This window comes from Ahaetulla prasina, chromosome 3, assembly GCF_028640845.1.
Source record: "Ahaetulla prasina isolate Xishuangbanna chromosome 3, ASM2864084v1, whole genome shotgun sequence".
Lineage (NCBI taxonomy): Eukaryota > Metazoa > Chordata > Lepidosauria > Squamata > Colubridae > Ahaetulla > Ahaetulla prasina.
In genome coordinates this window covers 170,955,911-170,982,086 of record NC_080541.1, presented here as the reverse complement: position 1 = coordinate 170,982,086, position 26,176 = coordinate 170,955,911, and the positions used below count along the sequence as shown (strand labels likewise).

At 36.8% G+C, this 26,176-nt stretch overlaps 1 protein-coding gene across 1 annotated transcript in view; it reads right to left on the bottom strand.

Moving 5' to 3' along the window:
- The window catches only part of AGBL4 (AGBL carboxypeptidase 4), a 950,336-nt gene that overhangs the window by 902,953 nt on the left and 21,207 nt on the right, over window positions 1-26,176 (bottom strand). Inside the window, exon 3 of the mRNA XM_058175448.1 lies at window positions 8,690-8,814. Within this exon, the coding sequence (XP_058031431.1) occupies window positions 8,690-8,814 (125 nt within the window). The remainder of the gene's footprint in view (window positions 1-8,689; window positions 8,815-26,176) is intronic.

The window sequence follows — 26,176 nt, the reverse complement described above, 5'->3', positions numbered from 1 at the left end:
GTTAACTCTGCTTTTTTTAAAAAAAGACTTGTTTCCATGGCAATGCCAGCAGTAAGTTTGCATGAGATGTAAGATATGGATTTTTTTTCCTTTTATAAAACAATTTAGCTGAGAAGTGGCAGCACCATGGCCTCTTTTCAATTTTCTAATATGCCTGAAAGGCACAAAAATAAGGCGATAGAAATCATAAAATAAAAACATGCAGTTGAGTCCTTCTTTTATTTTTCAGTTTGTGGTTATGTAAACATTCACACCTAAATGCAAACATTTTTCCAACATTCTAAATTTTCAGAGAAAGGTCTTGTCTCTTCAATATGTACTTGCTCAGTTCCATTAAAGAAGTTTTTAACAACTTTAAATCTTGGTATGGAGATCATTTTTTGCAAAAAGGATGACTATAATGCGAACACTCTTTTTTTTAAATCAATTTATATCTAACAAGAATCCCTCAATTCTCTAATGAGTAATCAGAGATTGAGGTTTCTAAGCTAAAAAAATCTAATTGTAGAAAAGAAAAAGAAGACAGAAACCTAACACCCAAATCAATACTGTATCACTGTCTCCACAGGCAAGAGATGCTGGGTCAGGAAAATCATGAAAAATTCATAAGAAAGATAGTCAAGTCATCCATAAACCAGAAAAAATAATGCTATATCTAAAGATCCCTTGAGCAATCGAAGACACTTTACAGATTTCACCACAGATAAGTGCTGGTTTGTTTCATCGACGTGACTTAATACTGTTCGTATCTTATTTCTGACAGTAAATGAGGAGGTTTTGATCCATATTTACTACCTTTCCTTTTTCCTGTATTCACTTCTCAGTTTCTGTATTAGTTGCTCATGAGACAATTCCAAGCAACTGCTTTTAGCCTCCCAAAACAGGAAATATCTCATCAGTAAGGAATTAGTTCTTCTCTGTAGAATTAAGTTATTGCTGTATTCCTCTGCAGCTTAGAACAATCAAGAAGCCTATTCCAGTATGAGATTTAACCACCAAGCTTTTCTCCCTGATGAATTCAGTGTTATGAACCATGAAGAAAGATCATAACATTGTTCACAGAATGGTTTTAGGGTGACAGGAAATCTGCCATAGCTAATAATCTATAGAGATAATAAGGCTCAGTTTTCTATTCTTCCCTTAAACTTAGATATATGTAATAATTCCTTATAGGTAGCTGAAGGAAAAATAATTTTACTGAAAAGTATAACCCACAAAAATGCATAGAAATTTTATGAATTAGTAAAATACTAATAATTACAAAGTTATTCAAAAGAATAACTGTTTGCTGCTGTAACAGTTTTAAGATAATTTATAAATTCTTAAATATAAATTAAGAAATTTATAAGGCTTTGTGATTATACCCAACTTCCTCATACTCATTGTTGAAATGAAGTGGTATTTGATCCAGAAAATTAAATTGTTGAAAATATTTCAATTTTCATGAGTGTAAGGTGAAGGTGATAAATCACTGTTCATTATGTTCAATTCAATGAAGTATCTAAAAGAGGCATGAAGTTATGCATTACTAGGACTATTTATTACAAATACAAGAATTTTCTGAGCTTAGAACATTATTTAAAGCATTAAAATATTTATTTTTAATAGTAATTTATTATAAAGGCAAAATTTTAAGTGTTTATGATAAAGAAGGTACTTGGGGAAACAACACTGTTTCTGATATTGGAATAAGGCCAATTGGTCAGCTCTAGGTTTCTACAATCATTCATTACTGTTATCCATAGCTCTTTTTTTTAAGGGATCCTATTCATTCATACTGCATATTATTTGACATTCAAGGCAGTCATTACAGAGATTTTCAGAGAGATGAAAAAGTTCCCATTATAGATTTGGTAATCAATTTGTTTTGCAATAGACATAGACCCAAAACATTTTCCCCTTAACTGCACTTTAAAAAAATAATTGATGTATTAGCATTATTGATGAAAGATAATGATATTGCTAAAATGTATCTAAACAAAATATACAGGTTGATATTCTGGCAATTGCAATAAAATTCAAAGAATGCTGGTAGCAGATCAGGTGGTATACAACTAGTCCCAGGCTATGAGATTAGGCTCAGTCATTTCTATGAGTAATTCAAAATAAAAAATTAAAATTATAGCATCTGAAAAGACACAAAAGTGTTTTTCACAAGGCAGCTGGATTTTCTTGAACAACTATGACCTGTATGATTGAGAATCCCCATAAACGTCTGAAAAGACATTTAAAGAGCAACTAGAAAATCTGTCTTGAATATAATCTATGATCAACATTTCTATAAAATTTTCTACAATTTTTCTTTCCTTTTCCATTTTGCTTTGCCCTTATCGTAGTATCATTCTCTGACTGAATGTATTTTGAGCAGCAACACAAGATATAGTGGGTGAAAAACTAAAAATACATATTCTTCTAGCACTCCTGGTTATTCAAAAGCAGCAAAACAACATTTAATATAGTTGTTAGTAAGAAACTTGAGTGCCAGTCTCTACTTTGCCAAAAAAAAAAAAAGAATGCAGCAATAGAAGTCCATTCCATTTGCAAGATAGCAAACAGGCAACATTAATTGGAAAGAATATATAGAGACAGAAATAAGAAAAATTGTAAGTATTATACAAAGTACAGTGTAGCAGTCTTTTCTATATGCTGGATATGTCTTCGAAGTATGGATCGTGGTTTATGCCAAGGTTCCAGAAAAATCTCCTCTGCATAAAAAAAACTCAGAAGCCATTGTCTTTCAGAGTTCTTTATTAGCATAAGGAAACTGGCACACGATGAGTGAAATTCCAAAACTGAACTTCCGGATTCTTTTCCCAATTATACAAACTGGGAAATTCTTTTAGAGGCCTGTTACCTTGTTTCATAGTTTTTAAGGTGGTTTCACATTCTGCAATTAGGTCATCTTGAAACCAGTTGCGAAGCAATGCAATAAATCCGTGAACATCGTTTAATTCAGGTGCACGTTCATTGTGTAGTTGAGCTATCCACTCTGAGGCTAGCCCCACATTCGTACCATTCGAGATGGCGTTGATTAGGCTTCTTTCTGATGGGTATTGATGTCTATATTGTTCAACGTAAGCCTCAATTCTGCTGAGAAAGTAAGCCAGGTGGTGTGGATTCCCATCAAAGGTTGCTTTGAAAGCGGGAGGGGTTGGGTGAAGGGGTGGAGGTCGGTTTAGCTGGCCTGCTTGTGGTTGAAGAAGAATTTGTGGGATGGTTGTTGTTGATGGCTGAAAAAATGCTTGCGGCTGGGGGAGGGGTGAAGCCATCGTGGCTGGTTGCTGAGTTGTAAAGAGGGGTGGAATCCCCCCTGGCTGCTGAAAAAAAAGTCCTTGAAATGGTTCAGCTGGCGCGGCAAACCCCAGCCTGGGGCCCCCAGGAAAGAAAGGTGCTGAACTTGCTGGTTGCCATTGGTATTGGATCCATCCTTGTCCAGGATAAAATGCCCAACCGGGAGGAATAGAAGCAGTAGGAGGTAACGTAGGCCTTGGCTGGCGGGAAAAGTCAATTGGGGGGGGTTGCGGTTCCCCCCAAGTGCCTGATGCTGCCTGAACTCCCTGCCGTCTAAAGGAGGGAAGGGAGGGCCTCCTGCGTTCATCAGAATGGCTTTGAGCTTCAGTAATTTCTCCCTCTCTGGTGGGAGGGAAGATGAATTTAGGCTGAGCTAAAGTCAATGACTCTCGAGGGAGGTGAGCTGAGCTTATGCGAGGTCTCACTTCCAAACGCTCAAAAGTTTCCAGGAGGTCCAACAGGGATTGCGATTTTAGGGGGTTTCTCAGGTCCCAATCAAGTGACTCTCCCGATTCTCCAGTTTTTATTGCCCTCCATTGAGATTGAGAAGAGGGAGGGGGCTTTCCATTCCGCCCTGGGGAAATGTTCTCTCCCAGGGATCTCACTTCTTGCAATTGATGGGGAGGGGTTTGGCCAGAGCGACAGCTTACCCATGAATCAGAGTCTTTAGGCCGTGCATCAAGCTGACAAGCAGGCTTTTCCACTTCAGGCTTTTGAGTCATATCTTTCGATGGGAAGTAGGTGATCTTGACCAAGTCCTCAGATTCCAGCCTCTCGGCCCCTTCACTGCTTTCAGCTTGCTGGCCTTCCATCTTTGCTGGGTCTTTGCACCGCTGCGGAGGTTGCGGAGGCTGGGGCCCAGCACCCCCCTAACGGGCCCCCTGAGCGGAGGAGAGGGTACTGTTAAGCCAAAGAAAGTTGACAGTTTTGGAATAATGTCAAGGTTCCAGAAAAACCTCTTCTGCATAAAAAAAACTCAGAAGCCATTGTCTTTCAGAGTTCTTTACTAGCATAAGGAAACTGGCACACGATGAGTGAAATTCCAAAACTGAACTTCCGGATTCTTTTCCCAGTTATACAAACCCCAAGATTCCCACCCCCCTAACCCCTTTGCTGGTCACATGGTCCAACATTCTTCCACTTTTTTCGAAACCTCCTCATGCCACTCCTTTTGCAGATGTGAACACAATCCGACCTTGATCGCTTGAAGAATGTTACCATACCCCTCAACCCCCCTTCTTCCCCTCAGGGGAAAAATGTGGCAGCGTCTGGAAACCTAAGGCCTAGTATGGTTTCCAGGCCTGACAGCTTATTTATGAAATATGTTACAAGTTGCTAAATAGAAACTCAATTAAATGCATCACATCACTCATAATTATGATGATAACAATATAGCATTCTTTTTTTTTCATAAGAATTCACTTCTGACAGACACATGTCATCATATCAGAAATTAGATACACTTATATTATATTCATCAAAGATCAGACTTAGAGTCAGAAATACAAAATATACTTGCTATCTTTCTAACAAATTGGCAGCTGACATGTTCTTACAAATATTAATAATTAAGCATATAAATTTAACACAATGTTATCTATATCAACTCATATATCACCGGGATTCCTTGTGCACAGTCACTCATGCCCTCGTCACTTCTCGTCTGGACTATTGCAATGCTCTCTACATGGGGCTTCCCTTGAAGAGCACCCGAAGACTCCAATTAGTTCAGAATGTGGCCGCACGGGTGATAGAGGGAGCGACTCGTTGCTCCCATATAACACTTCTCCTGCGCAGGCTGCACTGGCGTCTGGTGGTCTTTCGGGTGCAATTCAAGGTGTTAGTTACCACCTTCAAAGCGCTCCATGGCATAGGACTGGGTTACTTACGGGACCGCCTGCTGCTACCGGCGACCTCCCATTGACCAATGCGCTCCCATAGGGAGGTTCTCCTCAGGGTGCCATCGGCCAGTCAATGTCGGCTGGCGGCGCCCAGGGGGAGGGCCTTCTCTGTGGGGGCACCAACCCTCTGGAACAAGTTACCACCAGGTATCCGTCAACTCCCTGATCTTCGGACCTTTCGATGCGAGCTGAAAACATTTTTGTTTCACCGTGCAGGACTGGCCTAGTGGGGTTTTAATAAGGGGTTTTATTGGTTTTAAGTTATTCAACCAACTCTAAATTTTCCTTTTAAACTGGTCTTAAAAATTGTACTAACTGTCTTTACTTTGGCTGTAAACCGCCCTGAGTCCTTTGGGAGAAGGGCGGTATAGAAATTGAAACAATAAATAAATAAATAATAAAATATTAATTCTATTCTGTAGACTAAAATTTGTTATGCCAGTAACGTATTAGAATACATTATTTCCCTTTTTCTGCAAAAAAAGCAAATAAATGTGTGCTTTAAAACAGGAGAATGTAATTATTCTAAAAATAAGAACTATATTGTGTGTGTATACACACACATACATACAATACACACAGACATCCACACACTTATGTGTGTAGTTTTGGTATGTGAAATAATATGACTAATATTATTTGATAATAATATATGATGATATAATATGAAATAAAACCATATCATAAAAATTGAGTACTTTGTTAATAGTCAAATAATTAAAATGTTATGTTTAAACAAAACCTGAAATTGACACATTCTTTATGCCATATTGGTAACAATGTATCTAACATAACTATGAATATTATATTGAGTAACTTAGATCAAGTTATTTAAGGCACACAGTGAGCTCCTCTTTGGTCTTCTTGGTGTTAGTAATGATGCTGAAATGACACACACAGAAACAGACACAGACATACATACACACAAGGCTTTTAAACAGGTATGGAATACATGGTACTGTAATCTGAAAATACTTAAAGAGGTTTTGAACAAAATATAAAATATTTAATGATCTTAAATAAATCATTTTAACTATTTTATGACATGTTCAGTATAAAGAACATGTCTCTATGGTTCTTATGATACAATTAATGTAAAGCATATACATATTAATGCAATGATTTGAAATATTTCTTTAATATATCTAGAGTACAGTATTTATGGATTCCCAAGGTGCTGTTAAAGCCTCATTACATTCAGACACAAGTTGTCTTACCGAAATTTTGAAAGATGAAAAAAGATTACATGAAGATACATTACAAACTTCACAAACCAAACTAATGGAGAATCCATTATTTTATATGCATGCAACCACCAAAATAAATATCCTGTGAATATATACTATATCTCTTCATATCTCAGTGTCAAGGAGATAAGTTATCTTTCATTTTTCAGTTGTATAGTCCGATCATTATTGACTAAGGCCCCAAAAATGGAACCAATCAAATACAATCAATAGTTTTGATTGTTTCCTTCTAAGATTGATAGGATAAACATAAAATATATTATAGTATGTAAAATGGTTTGCATCTACTGTAAGATAGAAATAGATACTGGCATACTTGTTATAAAACAAATCATTTTAATCACTAAATATTAAATTAATGTTTATTTGATCCTATATTTGTTTGTTTTATTGCTTTGCTCTGTACTTCATTGGAGTGTGGTTTCTAACATAGACCATCAACATGCATACTGTTTCCCCTAAAATAAGACTTCCCTGGATAATAAGCCCAATCGGGCTTTTGAGCGCATTTGCTAAAACCACATGCGCAGCCTCCCCAAAAATAAGGCCAAGTGCTTTTTTCAGGTTCAAAAAAATATAAGACAGAGTCTTATTTTCCGGAAACACGGTACATAAACATGTGTCATAATCATACATTTATTATAAACTTGGGTAAAAATAATGTTGTAAAGACTTTTCTTGCATTTGTACTTTTTTACCGCTAACTACCGGTAATATTCTGCTTGCTGAAGGTTGTAATAGTATTATCTTACTTTTAAATGTGGTACATCAGGTACTTAAAAGCCAATAGAGGGTATGCAGAATGATTCAGCCTTTTAAAATAATTTGTAAGATGGAGCTAAAATGAAAAATAAAGAAGACCGAACTAATAACAATAAGTAGAAAACCCACCTTAAATTGATAATGAAGATATCAAAGTGGTGGATAGTCTTTCAGGATCAACAATCAACAGCAAAGGAACAAGCAGTCAGCAAATATGCCACAAACTAGCACTTGAAAGAGTAGCTATGAAGGCCTTTGAAAATACATTCAAATGCAACGGATGATTAGGAGCCTGGAGACTAAAATGGAAATGGTTGCAGGATTAAGGTATGTCTAGTCTAGTGAAAAGAAGAACTAGGAGTGACATGATAGCAGTGTTCTAATATTTGAGGGCTGCTCAGAGAGCACCAAGGACCCTCATTTCAATCCTGACATCTTATTTTTTTTAAAAATCAAGATAAATACATAGCATCAAATAGTGTAAAAAGATAAAGAAAACATCAGGAAATACACTGTTTAGAGTTTATAGGGAGATACAGATATTCTTTGACTTACAACCACAATTGAGCCCATAATTTCTGTTGCTAAGTCAGACATTTATTGAGTTTTTCCCGATTTTCAACCTTTCTTGCCACACTTCCTAAGTAAATCACTGCAGTTGTTAAGTTAGTAACATGTAACAAACCCCACTGACTTTGCTTATCAGAAGGTCGCAAAAGATGATCATGTGACTTGGGAACACTACAACCATCATAAACAGGAACCAGTTGCCAAGCATTCGAATTTCAATTATGTGACCATGAGGATGCTGCAATGGCCATAAGTGTGAAAAATGGTCAAACAGTCATTAAGTGAATGGCTGTAAGTCAAGGACTATCTGTAAAGGGAAGACTGAACTCCATCTGTAGCTAAATGATTGTTTGGACGTTCCAATGAGATAAGGCTGCTAAATTTTAAAATCCTAAGTCAATAAAGCAAGATAAGAAAGATTTCAAATTCAGTACATTCCACACGCTTTGTGTAAAAAAAGAATATTTGTTAATTATGGGGTACCAACATGAAATTATATTTCAATATAAATGAACAACTGAAAGACAAAAACTAATTAAAAGCATATGCAAAGTACATATACCAAATCCTTTTGAAATGTAATAAAGAAAACATTCAACAGAAGCATTTTTTTCCTCCTAGGTAATAAATGATAAGCAAACAGAAGGATCAAGATTAGAAACTGCTTTATAACAAACTATGAACAATAAGCTAATAATAATGGTATTTTAGACTTTCAAGTATTTTTTTAGGCTGCCAAAGTAATCCAGGCAATCATATGAAGCAAAAAACTTTTCTCAACTTAATATGTACAATCTGATTAAAGAAATATATTACAACACAGTTATATTAAACAACCAGCAAAGTACTTCTCTAGTTTACAAATAATTTGTTATTTCTTCAACAATAACCTTAATCTTCAACATAAATGGCGCTTACCTGAGATTCTTTTACATTTTCAACTGAGAAGTTGAACCAGACTCGAAAACGTGGATTACATGTGTCTGGTCTGATGAAAAGATCATATTCAAATTCAGTAATATGGTCAACACGCCCAAGGTTTCCTAGAAACATTTGCAAAGCAAATTGTGAGGTTATGATTTCCACAAAATCCCTCTATGGCAACATCATGGTTAACTCACCAAAAGACCTAATAAAATTGTATGCTATCTCAAATATACTAGCTTGGGGGTTCACAACCCCCAGGCCATGGCCCACTATTGAGCAGCGGCCTGTTCGAAACCGGCTATAGGAGAAATGGACAAGTGCACATGCATGAAGCTCCATTCACACAAATGAAGCTTCGCACATGAGTGTCCTCCACTTGCATGAGGGAAGCTTTGTGCAGAAGCACAAACACCCTCCACTCAAGTGACCTTCATTTGTGCAAGTGGAGATTCATGCACAAGCACAAGCACTCTCCACTTGCATGAGTGAAATGGAGTTGCATGCATGGACATGCGTCTGCCACTCACATACTCCCCCCGCGCTGGGCTGCAGAACTGGAAAAGTTGGGGACCACTGTACTACGTGACCATATAAGCACATTTCATTTTCTAAAACAGAGTAAAGTGTTTGTCATTTCACGGCAGAACTCCCTTCATCACTATAGCTGTCCAGCAGTTTTGTATTTGAAACTAAAAGGCATTTCCTATGGTTATTTTAGCAGAAAAGTGCCAATCAGAAGTTTTACTGGTTCATTTTTTGAACAAAGGACATTCTTTCATAAATGAATATGTCATTGATAAAATAAAAGACAAGACAGGACTACTCAGACCAATGTATTTCGGTATCCTTGGCTCCAGATTTAACTTTGGTTGAAAAGAAATAAGTGTGGAAAATTGATATGTCAATACCAGGGCATAGAAGAGGATTGGAGAAGATGACAACGTATCAAGATTTGAAAATCAAAATTGAAAGTTTATAGTATAAACTGGTTGTAGTGGTCCCAGTGGTTATTGGCACACTTAGTACCCACCAGAAAAGCTTGATGGCACTTAGAAAATCTGCATATTGATGAAATTTTCATCAGGCAATTGCAAAAGGCCATACTGCTTGGATCCACACATATATTATGGTGATACAGTGTGACATCTTAGGTTCTTGAGAAGAAGTTGATGTATATGAAGGCCAAAAACTGGAAGCTGTAAGTTCATATAGTTATTATTATTATTATTATTATTTATTATATTTGTATACCGCCCATCTCCCGAAGGACTCAGGGCGGTTCACAGTCAAAAACAACAGAAAAACATATAATACATAAAAAGCTAAAAGAATAGACAGTTAAATTCAAATGATGCTCTAACTTTTAAATACAAATTTAAAACCTCATTTAAACCTTTTTTTTTTTCTGTGTATAATAATAACAAAAAAATAAAGATGCCATATTAAGTTTTTAGAGTGCCTGGAAATAAATTAAAATGGGAAATGCTTTTATAATGTGCTTAAGAATTGACCCAATATTTCAATATAACGGAAATTAAGTGGAGTAAACTGACTTCAAAAGGTGGGGGGGGAGACAGGATGAGAAATTAAGCAAAAATCAGCAAACTGCCCTGTTCCATAAACCATAATATACTTTACTTGTGGAGCTTCCCAGTGTTCAGTCAGACAAGTTTAATGATTTCACAGTTCCTTTTCTCCAAAACTTCTGATTTTACTACAATTTCCCTGGAACTTTAGTAATCTCCTTTTAGTTCCTTTGCTACTTCTAGATTGATCTTCTGTTAATCAGTTATCCAATCTCAAATATAGAATGTTATGGATGGGAGAGAAAATACCTCTCTATAAAGACAGTCCTTGACTTACTATTATTCATTTAATAGCAATAGCACTTATATACCACTTTACAGTGCTGTAGAGCCCACTCTAAGAGGTTTCCAGAGTCAGCATATTGCTCCCAACAATTTGGGTCCTCATTTTACCCACCTCAGAAGGATGGAAGGCTGAGTCAACCTTGAGCCTGGTGAGATTTGAATTGCCAAATTGCAGGCAGCCAGCAGTCAGAAGTAGCCTGCAGTATTGCACTCTAACTATTGCGCCACCGAGGCTCTAATGACCCATTCAAAGTTAAAACAGCCCTAAAAAAAGTGACTTATGACTGATTTTCACACTTACAGCTGTTGCAGCTCTCCTATGGTCGTGTGAGTAAATTGGGGCACTTAGCAACTGGCATGTATTTATGACAGTTGCACTGTTCCAGGATCATGCGATTACCATTTGTAACCTTCCCATCTGGTTTAAGCAAAGTCAATGAGGGAAGCCAGGTTTGCTTAACGACCACTTAATATATGCAGTGATTTGCTTAACAACTGAGCAAAGAAAGTCGTAAAATGAGGCAATACTCACTTGACAACTGTCTTGCTTAGCAACAGTTCAATTGTAGTTGTAAGTTGAGGACTACCTGTATACAATTTCCCCTGTTATCCCCACCCCTAAAAACCTTCTGCCATTGGTCCTTCTGCCTTTTTTTCTTTTTACTTGAAAGAAAAGTTGCATAATAATATTCATTAACACTGCAGGGTTTTTCCAATTTGGAAGCACATTGGATCTTCCTCTTACATTATTAGTATATTATTATTAGTATACAAATACAGAAAACTAAAAACAGATTCTACACAAATGCAAAACACTGGAATATATCCTCAGTAGTAGCAGAATATCTGAGAAATGACATACAGGTGAAACTCAAAAAATTAGAATATCGTACAAAAGTTCATTTATTTCAGTAATGCAACTTAAAAGGTGAAATTAATATATGAGATAGACTCATTACTTTTAGCATTATTCACTTAGTTGCTGCTCATATTCGCATTAGCTGTCTATATAAGGCTATTGTTTTATTTCATGTACAATTATAAAATGCATGTGGCTGTTACCACATGCCTCCCACCGACCCGTACGCTCTCACAGAGAGGGACTTCTCAGGGTGCTGTCCGCCAAGCAATGTCGGCTGGCGGCCCCCAGGGGAAGGTCCTTCTCTGTGGGGGCTCCTACCCTCTGGAACGAGCTTCCCCCGGGTTTACGCCAAATACCTGACCTTCGGACATTCCGTCACGAACTAAAGACACATCTTTTTATTCGTGCGGGGCTGTCTTGAATTGAATTTTATCAAATTTTTAAAATTCTTATTAATTAATTTTAAATGGGGTTTTTAGCTCACTGTATATTTTAATTTTCAGGGCAATTTTAAAATAAGTTTTTTAATTGCATTTTAAATTATATATTGTACTGTTTGTTTTATTTTTGCCTGTACACCGCCCTGAGTCCTTCGGGAGAAGGGCGGTATAGAAATCAAATAAATAAATAAATAAATAAATAAATAAATAAATAAATAAATAAATAAAATAACATAAAAGTGGATATCATTTAGAATTATGAATATAAAGAAAAGAAGTAAAAATACTGCTTCAGTTATCTCTCAATATATTCTCAGCACATTATAAAATGTTAAAACAAATCAGAAAGACTGTATGTCATAAACAACGAAATCCTGTTTCAATGAAATGCTAATTGGAGTTTCTATATGTGCCAAACAATTACCATAAAAATGCAAAGATAAATAAATAAATGAGATACATTAAGCAATCTTAAAACCTTCTTAAAACACACATTGTGCTTTTCTACAGAGAACTTTAAAATGAAAAAAATAGTCCTTGAGGGTCTTAGACAAGCCTCAGGCAATATAAAAGAAAAGGTCAAATACACTGCTAAAAAGGACTGTTATCTTCAGAACAACAACTTATCAGCCAGCTTGCAGCCCTGCTTATTTACAGTTATTGGTCCCAGAGGAAGTGCACTTCAACACAGGCCACGATTACTTTGTAATGAGTTTGCCAGAAATGGTAAAGGAAACTAATTTGTAACAATGTGCTGTCCCTTATATACAAACTTTTACAGACACTTTTGTTTTCGGCCAGCAATGAATAACTAACTTTGCTCTAGCAATAAGCTGTGAAAACAAAAATGCACTTCAAAGACTAACTTACAGTCACGAATGTGCTGAAATATCAGTAATTATCTCTCTCAGCTACCCATTACACTATTCATGACTATGATCAATTCCCCTGTGGCGGTTATACAGAATAGACATTTCAAAGGATGATTTGCACATGTAAATTAACACTATTTGGAAGAAAATAGGTTGCACCTGTCACAGATTAGTAACAAAAGGTCAGATGCCCTCTTTTCTACTTAAAACACCCAAGTATTATGTGCCTTGCTTCTAGAATATAATTTTGGGTTAACTAAATATAGAATAGCAAGCAGCACAATGAACAAAATTACTGGTATATAAAGACCTTAACTAAAAGGTCCCAGTAATCTATTCTTCAAAATAAGTAGCAGTAACCAGAATAATAATAATAATAATAATATTTTTATTTATAGACCGCCCTTCTCCCAAAGGACTCAGGGCGGTGTACAGCCACAAATAAAATACAGAAAGAAACAACAATACAAAATTAAAAACAACCCTTAAAAAACCTATTTAATTTGGCTACTTATAGATAAAAATATTCCCCCTAAAATTTACTAAAAAAATTTAAAACCCATAAATCAATTTAATAATATAAAATTTAAGCGAGTCCAGCAAGACAAAATAAGTAGGTTTTAAGAACACTGTCAAATTATTTTTCAAAAGTATGTTTGTCAATATTGTCAGTATTTTGCCAGTTTTCACTTTTTATCTAAGGAATAATATCAACATAGAGGCAATAAAATTATTAATAACCATATAAAACTTTAAAATAAAAAAATCTATGCTTTCAAACATACTGAAAATTTATTGAACTTTTTATTACAAAAAATAATGAATACTGAATTTTTTCACTGCAGGTAATATAACAAAGTTATTTTAGAGATCTATAGTTCAAAGGAATCTTCTTATAGAGCCTCTCTCTCTTGAATGCTAATCAATTTTTATTTGTATTTGCTAATATTAAAAAAAAATAAAATGAAGAAAATCAAATACATATTTTAGACAACAGATATGGCAAGAGTGCTACTCCATATCCAATTCTATTGTTGTGCTGAAAAGACATGGCTATTTAAGAAGGCATTTGGAGATGTGGGATTTAATTTACCGCACAGAATGATGCTGTCATGGTTTCTGGGGTGTCTACAAGTTGGAGATGTTACTTTTATTTTACAATTTGTTGTTTTGTAAGCCATTTAGAACCTATTAGAATTCAGGAAATTAGCAAATAAATAAATAAAATCATATATACATATATTATGCAATTGTTTTGACTAACCTTGAATTTTCTGTTTTCCTCCCTATTAGGGACTAGAAAATATAAGTACTGGATATTCCTGTTTGAACTCAGCATGTTAAAAACAAGAAAAAAGTCAAGGAAACAACTGGCCCATTGTTGGAAGAAAGGGGCAAGCAACAGGGAGAAAGCAGATCTACTTAACTCATATTTTGCATCTGTCTTTACACAAAGGGAAAAAACTGTCCAAACTATCAAAAACAGCACCACAAAAAACAGATTAGGAACACAAATTAAAATAGGGAAGAAAATAGTAAGTGAGCACCTGTCTACCCTAGACGAGTTCAAATCACCAGGACCAGATGGATTACACTCCAAGGTTCTGAAGGAACTGGCAGACGAGATCTCAGAACCACTGAACTATATCTTTCAAAGATCCTGGAGCACAGGGGAACTGCCAGAGGAAAAGAGCTGATGTAGTTCCCATCTTCAAAAAAGGGGAAAAAAACAGATCCAGGAAACTACAGACCTATCAGCCTAACCTCAATACCAGGGAAGATTCTGGAAAAGATAATCAAGCAACAAATCACCGAACACCTAGAAGCAAACAAAATAATAACCAAAAGCCAACATGGGTTTGTCAAAAACAGATCATGCCAGACTAATCTTATTGCATTCTTTGACAAAGTGACAAAATTAGTGGACCAGAGGAATGCTGTTGATACAATTTACTTGGACTTCAGTAAAGCATTTGATAAAGTAGACCATAACCTACTACTAGATAAAGTAGAAAAATGTGGGTTAGACAGCACCACCACCAGATGGATTCGTAACTGGCTGACCAACCGCACTCAACATGTAGTCCTCAATGGAACTACATTCACATGGAGGAAAGTATGCAGTAAAGTACCCCAAGGCTCTGTTTTAGGCCCAGTACTCTTCAACATCTTCATCAATGACTTGGATGAAGGGATAGATGGGCAACTCATCAAATTTGCAGATGACACCAAGCTGGCAGGAATAGCCAACAATCCAGAAGATAGGCTCAAGATACAGAAAGATCTTGACAGACTAGAACATTGGGCACTATCTAACAAAAAGAAATTCAACAGGGAAAAAAGTAAGGTTCTGCATTTAGGAAAAAAAAATGCACAGGTACCGTATATGTGGTACCTTGCTCAATAGTAGTAACTGTGAGAGGGATCTTGGAGTCCTAGTGGACAACCATTTAGATATGAGCCAGCATTGTGCAGCAGCTGCCAAAAAAGCCAACACAATTCTGGGCTACATAAACTTTATAATGCCTTGGTAAGGCCACACTTGGAATACTGCATTCAGTTTTGGTCGCCGCGATGTAAAAAAGATGCTGAGACTCTAGAAAGAGTGCAGAGAAGAGCAACAAAGATGATTAGGGGACTGGAGGCTAAAACATATGAAGAATGGTTGCAGGAACTGGGTATGTTTTGTTTAATGAAAAGAAGGACTGGGGAGACATGATAGCAGTTTTCCAATATCTCAGGGGTTACCACTAAGAAGAGGGAGTCAAACTATTCTCCAAAGCACCTGATAAGAAGCAATGGGTGGAAACTAATCAAGGAGAGAGGCACCCTAGAACTAAGGAGAAATTTCCTGACATTTAGAACAATTAATCAGTGGAACAACTTGCCTCCAGAATTTGTGAACGCTCCAACACTGGAAGTGTTTAAGAAGATATTGGATAACCATTTGTCTAAAGTGGTGTAGGCAGGGGGTTGGGCTAGAAGACCTCCAAGGTCCCTTCCAACTCTGTTATTCTGTTTAACCCAAGAAAGCCAATTGGGACTGGAGTTTTAGTAGTCACAGTGCAGTTGTAAGTTGAGTCATCATGTGACCATACTCAATTTTACCACCATCTTTTTATGTGTTTGTTAAATGAATCACCACAGTAATTAAGCAAATCATGTGGTTATAAGTGAATCCAGCTTCCCCAGTGAACACTTTTTACCAGAAACCAGTAAAAAGGATAGCAAATAACAACCATGTAATTGCAAGATGCTGCAACCAGTCGTAAATACAAGCCAGCTGCTAAGTGCCCAAATGAGAACCCAGATTGTTGGGGGCAATAAGTTGACTTTGTATATAAATATACAAATAGGATGAAGACTATTGCTAACATAGTGTAAGCCGCCCTGAGTCTTCTGAGAAGGGCGGGATATAAATGCAAAATAAAAATAAAATAAAATAAAAAAATTGTGATAATGTGACTGCAGGGAGGGTGCAACAGTCACAAGTCAAGTAGAGATTGTAAAGGACTTTTTCCACAGTCATACATCAAGAACTACCTATACCAGCGGTCTCTAACCTTGGACACTTTAAGCTTGGTGGACTTCAACTCCCAGAATTCTTTTTGAATTCTGGAAGTTGAAGTCCGCCAGGCTTAAAGTTGCCAAGGTTGGAGACCCCTGACCTATACTACACTCATCTGCCAGAAATTATCAATGAACACAGATTCTCACCTGGTATAAACCTGCTTTTCTATCATAACGTATTTTCCATAATGTGCAATATGCTTAGAGATAACCTTAATACTTTGCATAGTCATTATGTAGAAACTACTAAGAAATTGTCTGCCTAGCGTTTAGTACAGTGGTAGTCAACCTGGTCCCTACCGCCCACTAGTGAGTGTTCCAGCTTTCATGGTGGGCGATAGGGATTTTGTCTGATACTGAAGCAATCTCCTTTTTTTTAATTTAATTGACTTAAAAAAAAAATTTCGTAGCATTATTTAAAAACATTTTCATTAGGTTTTCATAAAATTCCCTGTGACAATTTAAATTTCTGAAAATATACTATTTGTATCGCCCGTGCATAAGTTTAGTTCACGTTATGTAAGTAAAACTAAATGGCTCTATAGTGCGAGTGCAAATAAAAGAGCCTCGTCCCAGAACAGCTCGTGCATCTCCCCCACACCACCTAGCTGTAACAGACAAGCAGAGCTGGTAGCCGGCGCCCCCTCCCAAACCCAATCCATGATGCGCAAGAGGCATGTGCAGACAATGATACATGGTGCATTACTGTGGAACCGGTGGGCGGTTAGAAAATTTTACTACTAACAGAGATACAAAAGTGGGCGGTAGGTATAAAAAGGCTGACTACCCCTGGTCTAGTACATAGACATCCAGTGTCTAGCAACATTAATGGAAGGGAGGAATCTAACAGGAAGGCTTGTGAATAAAATAAGATACTTATTTCTAGAAATAATGAGTGAACGATAGTGATCAAATATCTGAACAGGAATATAGCTAGAAGAGCAGAGCTGACTTGGATACCTTTTTTGAGCAGGCCAACAAGGGATCTCTGTCAATTTGGCAGAACATAGGATTACATGAGATCACCAAGAGATAACATGCAATAGTCAAAGCTTAAATTTATTTCATGTAATAAATTAACTAGAAATTTCTCTCTTGCACCCTAATGCTCTACTTGAATACATAAAATGGAAGGTTTTCCAGTTTACCAGGTTGAAAACACATAAAATCATGCAATTTACTGTATGCCCGGATAGCATTCAAAAAATTATATTAGTAATTCTTTTGATAGAAGATCAGAGTTTCCACATGTTACTTTAAATGCACCACTTTGAAGCACTCATTTACTCTTTCCAACTGAAAATGCTATCTGATTTATATGGTATTCTTCACACCATTTTGCATAAATTCCTGGTATTTTTAAAGTGACATTTAAAAACATACTAATATATTTTGGTATTTTCTTATGATTAGACTGTTTTCAAGTGTAGCCTTTGCCTGTTATTTCACGTTAGTGAATATATAAGCATTTTTAAAAATTTCAATGTATTTCAGGTTTTATAACAAATTAAACATTAATCTTTCTCTGCAAATGTCAAGTGATATTTAAATGTATTCCTGGCAGATAAATGATTATTAATATTAATGCAGTGAAATTACAGTTTTGTCCTTTCTTTGATATTTATAAAAATACTAAGAATGTCAAAATAGTTCTTAAGAAAAATAAGTTATTGGTTTACTATCAAGTCCCCATTAACATGAAAGGAAAAAAGCAAGTTTTGGAAAATATATTCATTACATGGGGGGGGGGAGTGAAATTGAGTTTCCTATAATTTATGTTTATGTATTGTGAGAAGGATCTTGGTATCCTAGTAGAAAATGACTTAAATATGAGCCACCAGTATGCTTCAGCTACCAAAAAAGCTAACATAGTCATAGGCTGCATCAAAGAATCAAGATTATGTGAAATGTTAATACCACTTTATAATGCCTTGATAAGACCACCCTTGGAATATTACATCCAGTTGGTTGCCATGATATAAAAAAGATCATTTTTTATATCTAGAAAGAGAGAGGAGAAGAGTAACAGAGATGGTCAGAAGACTGGAGGCTAGCACAATTAAAGGAATTTAATATGTCTAGTTTAATGAAAAGAAGGATTAGGATGACATGATAGCAGTTTTCTAATATCTAGGGCTACCATAAAGAATGGGGGGAGGTTCAACCTATTCTGCAAAGCATGTGAAGGCAGAAGAAGAAGCAATGGATGGAAACTAATCAAGGAGAGAAACAACCCAGATCTAAGGAGAAATTTCCTGACAGTTAATCAGTGGAATGGCTTATATCCAGAAACTGTGGGTGTTCCATTACTATAAGTTTTTAAGAGATTGGGCAACCATTTGTTTGAAAATGTTATAGAATATCCTGCTTGAGCAGGGGGTTGGAGGAGAAGACCTCCAAGATCCCTTCTAGCTCTGTTATTCTATTATTTATAGGATAAAATTGTTATTCTATTATTTATAGGATAACTTTAAACTTATTTTGTAGTTATTAAAATGAATGATCATTGCCAATGTCAATATTAATTGCATTAAATGAAAATAAATAATATACAGGTAGTCCTTGACTCACTATCACAATTGAGCCCAAAATTTCCATTACTAAGCAAGACAATTGTTAAGTGAATTTTGCCACATTTTACAACCTTTCTTGCCACAGTTGTTAAGTGAATCATTGCAGTTAAATTAGTAACATGATTAAGTGAATCTAGTTTCCCCATTGATTTTGCTTGTCAGAAAATCATAAAAGATGATCACATGACCCCGGACACTGCAATCATAAGTACATGTCAATTGCCAAGCATCTGAATTTTGATCATGTGACCATGGGGATGCTACAATGGTTGTTAGTGTGAAAAATGGCCATAAGTCACTTTTTATCAGTGCTATTGTAACTTCAAATGGTCACTAAATGAATGGTTGTAAGTCGGGGACTACCTGTAAACAGGCAAAGCATAAAACTGTTGAATTTCATATAGATATCTGCAAAATACCTAGAGATATATTAAGATTAAAGTATGATAGTCAAATTCAAATTTGAAAATTCATTTTCATTACTTTATAAAAGTAGAGATAAAATTTAATCTAGTTTTAATTAATTGCTCTGACAATGAATCACAAATAAATCCCTTAATAGTACTTATAAAAGAAAATATATTATAATTACCTATGCAGGCAGTGCTTGCTTATTAACTGTTTGTTCAGCAAACAACACTAAAAAAGGAGATTTCTAATCAGTTCTCAAACATGCAGCCATTACAACATCCCTGTGGTCAAATGATAGCAATCTGAGTGCTTAGCAACAGGTGTACATTTAAACCAGTCACAGTATCCCAGGGTCACATGATCACCGTTTTCAATTTTCTCAGCTGACTTATGACAACCAAAGTCAAATAGGGAGGCTAGCAGAAAGTCACAAGAAGCTGCCATAAACATCATACTCAATGACCATGGAGATTCACTTACTGAGCACAGTTGGAATTAATCTCATAAATCATGTTTCAGTTTACAATTGCATCACTTCACTTTGTAATGGAGTTGATGGTCCCAACTGCAGTCAGTAAGTGAGGACTATCTGCATTTTCTAGGTTTATTTATTGTATTTAATTAAGATCACTCTCAATTATTATTTGCATTGGATTCAATATTGTATCTTTTTGTCAATATATGAAGTACTAGTACATGTATCACTTAAAGATCTCGATTATTATATGTATATATAAATATAGAATATAGAATAGAATATAGAATAGAATATAGAATTTTTTTTATTGGCCAAGTGTGATTGGACACACAAGGAATTTGTCTTGGTGCATATGCTCTCAGTGTACATAAAAGAAAAGATACGTTCATCAAGGTACAACATTTACAACACAATTGATGGTCAATATATCAATATAAATCATAAGGATTGCCAGCAACAAGTTATAGTCATACAGTCATAAGTGGAAAGAGATTGGTGATGGGAACTATGAAACGATTAATAGTAGTGCAGATTCAGTAAATAGTCTGACAGTGTTGAGGGAATTATTTGTTTAGCAGAGTGATGGCCTTGGAAAAACTGTTCTTGTGTCTAGTTGTTCTGGTGTGCAGTGCTCTATAGCTGCTTTGAGGGTAGGAGTTGAAACAGTTTATGTCCAGGATGTGAGGGTCTGTAAATATTTTCACGGCCCTCTTCTTGATTCGTGCAGTATACAGGTCCTCAATGGAAGGCAGGTTGGTAGCAATTATTTTTTCTGCAGTTCTAATTATCCTCTGAAGTCTGTGTTTTTCTTGTTGGGTTGCAGAACTGAACCAGACAGTTATAGAGGTGCAAATGACAGACTCAATAATTCCTCTGTAGAACTGAATCAGCAGCTCCTTGGGCAGTTTGAGCTTACTGAGTTGGCGCAGAAAGAACATTCTTTGCTGTCCTTTTTAATGATGTTTTTGATGTTAGCTGTCCATTTTAGATCTTGCGATATGATAAAACCTAGAAATTTGAAGGTTTCTACTGTTGATACTGTGTTGTCTAGTATTGTGAGAGGTGGAAGTATGGAAGGGTTTCTCCTAAAGTCTACCACCATTTCTACGGTTTTGAGTGTGTTTAGTTCCAGATTGTTTTGGTTGCACCACAAGGCTAGTCGTTCGACCTCTCATCTGTATGCGGATTTGTCATTGTCTCGAATGAGACCAATCACTGTTGTGTCATCTGCGAACTTCAGTAGCTTAACAGATGGATCATTGGAGATGCAGTCATTGGTATACAGAGAGAAGAGAAGTGGGGAGAGCACACAGCCTTGGGGAGCCCCTGTGCTAATTGTACAGGTATTTGATGTGATCTTGCTTAGCTTCACCTGCTGCTTCCTGTTTGTTAGGAAGCTTGTGATCCACTTACAAGTCTGTTCCGGTACCTGTAGCTGGTTTAGCTTAGTTAGAAGAATATCTGGAATGATGGTATTGAATGCTGAACTAAAGTCTACAAAAAGGACCCTTGCATAGGTCTTTGGAGACTCAAGATGTTGTAGGATGTAGTGCAGAGCCATATTAACAGCATCATCTGTTGATCTATTTGCTCGGTATGCAAATTGCAAGAGGTCTAACAGCGGATCCATGATGGTTTTCAGGTAGGAAGGCACTAGCCTTTCAAAGGTTTCCATGACTACAGATGTTAGAGCAACTGGTCTGTAGTCATTCAGTTCCTTGATGGTGGGCTTCTTTGGCACTGGGATGATGGTAGAGCGTTTGAAGCAAGAAGGAACATAACACATCTCTAGTGAATTATTGAAAATATGGGTGAAGATGGGGGCCAATTGGTCAGCATAGACTTTTAAGCAAGAAGGAGTTATCTTGTCTGGGCCTGGAGCTTTTCCTGGCTTTTGTCTGTGAAATAGATCCTGCACTTCCTTTTCTGTGATCACTAGGGGTTGTGAACCCAATGAAATGGGGTCAGTTGTAGGAGGCTTGGCTGTTGTTGGTGTGTCTGAGATGGGGGTTGTGGAGATAGGTGGCTGTAGTTTCCTTTCAAACCTGCAGTAAAACTCATTCAGGTCATCTGCCAGTTGTTGATTACCTTCAGCCTGGGAAGGAGGTTTGCCATAGCCGGTGATAGTTTTAAGACTTTTCCACATGTTTGCTGGTTCATTTGCTGAAAACTGATTCTTTAGCTTTTCAGAGTAGCTTCTTTTTGCTCCTCTGATCTCCCTTGTTAGTGCATTTCTGGCCTGATTGTACAGCATTTTATCACCTTTTCTGTAGGCTTCCTCTTTGGAATGTCGTAGCTGCTTAAGTTTAGGTGTAAACCAAGGTTTGTTGTTACTGTATATTCGCAAGTTCCTTGTAGGTACACATAGGTCTTCACAGAAGCTGACATATGATGTTACAGTATCTGTGAGTTCATCCAGGTCTGCAGAGGTATCTTTAAAAATATTCCAATCAGTGCAGACAAAACATGCCTGTAGGTTTAATTTTGATTCCTCTGTCCAGGTCTTCACTGATTTAATTATTGGTTTTGTGGCTTTAAGTCTTTGCCTGTAAGCAGGTACAAGGTGAATGATGCAATGATCAGAGTGTCCTACAGCTGCATGTGGTAAAGACCGATAACCATCTTTTAGTGTTGTGTAGCAATGATCTAGAGTATTCTTGCCTCTGGTGGGACAATTGACATGCTGAAAGTATTTTGGTAGCTCTTTCCTTAAGTTTGCCTTGTTTAGATCTCCCAAAACAATGGCCAGTGAATTAGAGTGTTTGGTTTCAGCCTCCATGATTTGGTCAGCTAGAGTTCGTAATGCCTTGTTTACACAGTCTTGTGGTGGGACATAAACAGCAATTAGAAGAAATGAGGAAAATTCACGAGGCGAATAGTAAGGTTTGCAGTTGATAAAAAAGTTGATAAAAAAGGCTATCCAGTAGAAACTCATTCTATTTGAGAACGCAATTTATTGTAGTTTGAATATGTTCTAACCTAGCTTCCTGAGACAGTAAAAAGCACATGATTAGTCCCAAAAACGCTCTTTTTATTTCAACGGCTGTGGATTATGTTCATTCACAGTCTGTCATGAGTCACAAATAGTTTGTAAAGAGTCCAACAGAAGGCTGCCACAATCCTTCGGGATAAGGCTGATAAGCACCCACCTTTTATCTCCCTTAACACGCTGCCAAAGACCTAATTGGCAATTAGCTTTGCAAGGCCACACAAAACACAGAGTCAAAACAGAGCTTCAGAATTTAAACTGACCAGAATGAACAAAATTGCTTCCTGCAAAGGCTCACATGCCTTTGCTCCTCCTTTATGTCTTATGGGAGGGGCCAATCATCTCCAAGCCCTACTCCCGAGTTGTCCCTTTTGTCTTAACTGCTCTTGCCTTTTGGCAGCTCTGCGCATGCACGCACTGAGAACAGACTCCCGTTCCTCTGCCTCTAATCTCCAACTCTGCCTCTGATGTCTGTCACTGATGTCCGATTCTGGAGGCTCCGAAGGCAGCATATAACTCCCAGATGACCCGGGCCCCCTCTCTGCTTCTGATGCAGAGCCCTCATCTGAGCCTTCCCAGGCTCCAGGACTGGCCCATGTTCCTCCCCAACTTCCTCACTGTCTGACTCTGCTGCCAGCTCCACAGGCCGTCAATGGACCACAATGTAATACTTTAATAGAATAGAATAACAGAGTTGGAAGGGATCTTGGAAGTCTTCAAATCCAACCTCCTGCTTAGGCAGGGAACTCTATACCATTTCAGACAAATGGTTGTCCAATCTCTTCTTAAAAACTTCCGGTGTTGGAGCATTCACAACTTCCGGAGGCAAGTTGTTCCACTGATTAATTGTTCTGTCAGTAAATTTCTTCTTATTTCTAGGTTGCTTCTCTCCTTGATTAGTTTCCATCCATTGCTTTCTTGTCCTGCCCTCAGGTGCTTTGGAGAATAGCTTGATTCCCACTTCTTTGTGGCAGCCCCTTAGATATTGGAACACTATTATCATGTCATCTCTAGTCCTTCTTTTCATTAAACTAGACATACCCAATTCCAGCAACTGCTCGTTATATGTTTTAACCTCCAGTCCCCTAACAATCTTTGTTGCTCTTCTCTGCACTCTTTCTAGAGACTCAACATCTTTTTTACATCATGGCATCCAAAACCAGATGCAGTATTCCAAGTGTGGTCTTACCAAGGCATTATAAAGTGGTATTAACACTTCATGTGATCTTGATTCCATCTCTCTGTTAATACAGCCGAGAACTGTGTTGACTTTTTTTGGCAGCTGCAGCACATTGCTGCCTCGTATTTAAATGATTGTTAACTAGGACTCCAAGATCCCTCTCACAGTTACTACTATTGAACAAGGTACCAGATATACGGTACCTGTGCATTTTGTTTTTCATGCCTAAATGTAGAAAAATAAAATACTGAAAAATAAAATATGAGGACAATTGAGGATATTCCTATTACATATCATCCCCTCCTCCCCACTGTCCCTATGAACATATATCAGCCCTCCTAGGTAAACCAGGCAGGAAACATGACTAGATGAGCTAATTCTATTTTATTTTAAGGCTAAATTAACAGAGCGTTGCAAGTCTCAAATCTCCTGCCATCACTTTTAGCCTGACCAATTAGGATGAGTCCTTCCCAAGTTTTTTTTTCTTTGATCATTAAGCCATGGTGGGGGGGGTGTCCTCCCTCTCTTGTCTGATTGTTCCCTAGGCAGCATCTCTTTCCTTTGTCCCTCAAGGTCATTCCTACATATCATTGTATCATGTAAGGTTTTATTTGAAATTTTATAGAGGTACGTTTCACTCAAGATACCAAAAGAACAAACTAAGAAATCTTAAATTTGAATTATTGTGTAGCTTACTTCATAGAAAAGCAGAAACAATAACAGTTATTATCCAAGACATCAATCTTATTTTTAATATCCAGAAACAATAGTTTCTAAGCCTGTATACTTATACAAAACATCTAACTGAAAAACTGATTAATTTGGAGGAAGTCCCACTATGTTGGTAAGGGGGCATATTTTTCACCTCTTTCACAGGTAAGGTGACAGCATTCCTGTAATGTGCCAGTGGGATGACACAGGTCAAAGGCATGCACAAAGCATAGATAAATGAGGGTGGAGGTGGTGGTGGGGAGCAAACAAATGCATATATAAACTATTACAATCCTAAATCCATTGTTTATATAACTGCACCGTTCCAGATCCAATAACTTCAGCTTTTATACTTGTTCTTCCACACAGCCAATGAAAAACATAAAATATAGTTTTATTCAATGAACAATCAGACAACCATCAATAGTCATAAACTTCAGACACTGAACTACAACAAAAATTATAGGGTATATAACATTGCTCTGAGGAAATTTTCTTTTACAAAGAAGAATTTTTGCAAAACAATATTTAGTTTACAGATTAGTTTATACATTACCTTCCACCTTACCATTCTGTAATCACTTTTGAGGTTGTAAGATATTTGTGGATTTCATAAACAATGAATCAATGCAGGAAGAGGACATCCAAAATCAGAATATTTGACATTTGAATATTGAACTTAGTAGTTCTTCTTGAAGCACAGGGTGTTAAAATATAGCTATTCTTTCTAATTAACAGTCTTACATTGAAAATTATTTTACATGTGTTTCATGGTATTTCAGAATTCTGTCACATCATTACTCAGGGACAATATATATAAGCCTGGATAATAAATTACTATCTACATTAAACTTAATCTTTACATGGTAAATATTTATAGAAAAGTATAAATATAAATGGCAATATTTATAGTTCATATTTATTTTAGAAATGTCATTATATTTACTGAAAAGGTAAATGACAAAGGTTACATAGACCACACCAACCAAAATGAAAACTAAATTGAAAAAAGATTGTAAAAAAGATTGTAACCACACAAAAATCCTGTACACTATCCATCTTCTGTAGTTTATCAGCTACAGTTATCAACTCCAATGAAACCAATCTCAGACACTTTTCTATTACAAATGAGTTGTTGTTGTTGTTAGTTGCGAAGTCGTGTCCAACCCATCGCGACCCCATGGACAACACTCCTCCAGGCCTTCCTGTCCTCTACCATCCTCTGGAGTCCATTTAAACTCATGCCTACTGCTTCAGTGACTCCATCCAGCCACCTCGTTCTCTGTCGTCCCCTTCTTCTTTTGCCCTCAATCTTTCCCAGCATTAAGCTCTTCTCCAGTGAGTCCTTCTTTCTCATTAGGTGGCCAAAGTATTTCAGTTTCATCTTCAGGATCTGGCCTTCTAAAGAGCAGTCAGGGTTGATCTCCTCTAGAACTGACTTGTTTGTTCGCCTTGCAGTCCAAGGGACTCGCAGGAGTCTTCTCCAGCACCAGAGTTCAAAGGCCTCAATTCTTTGGCGCT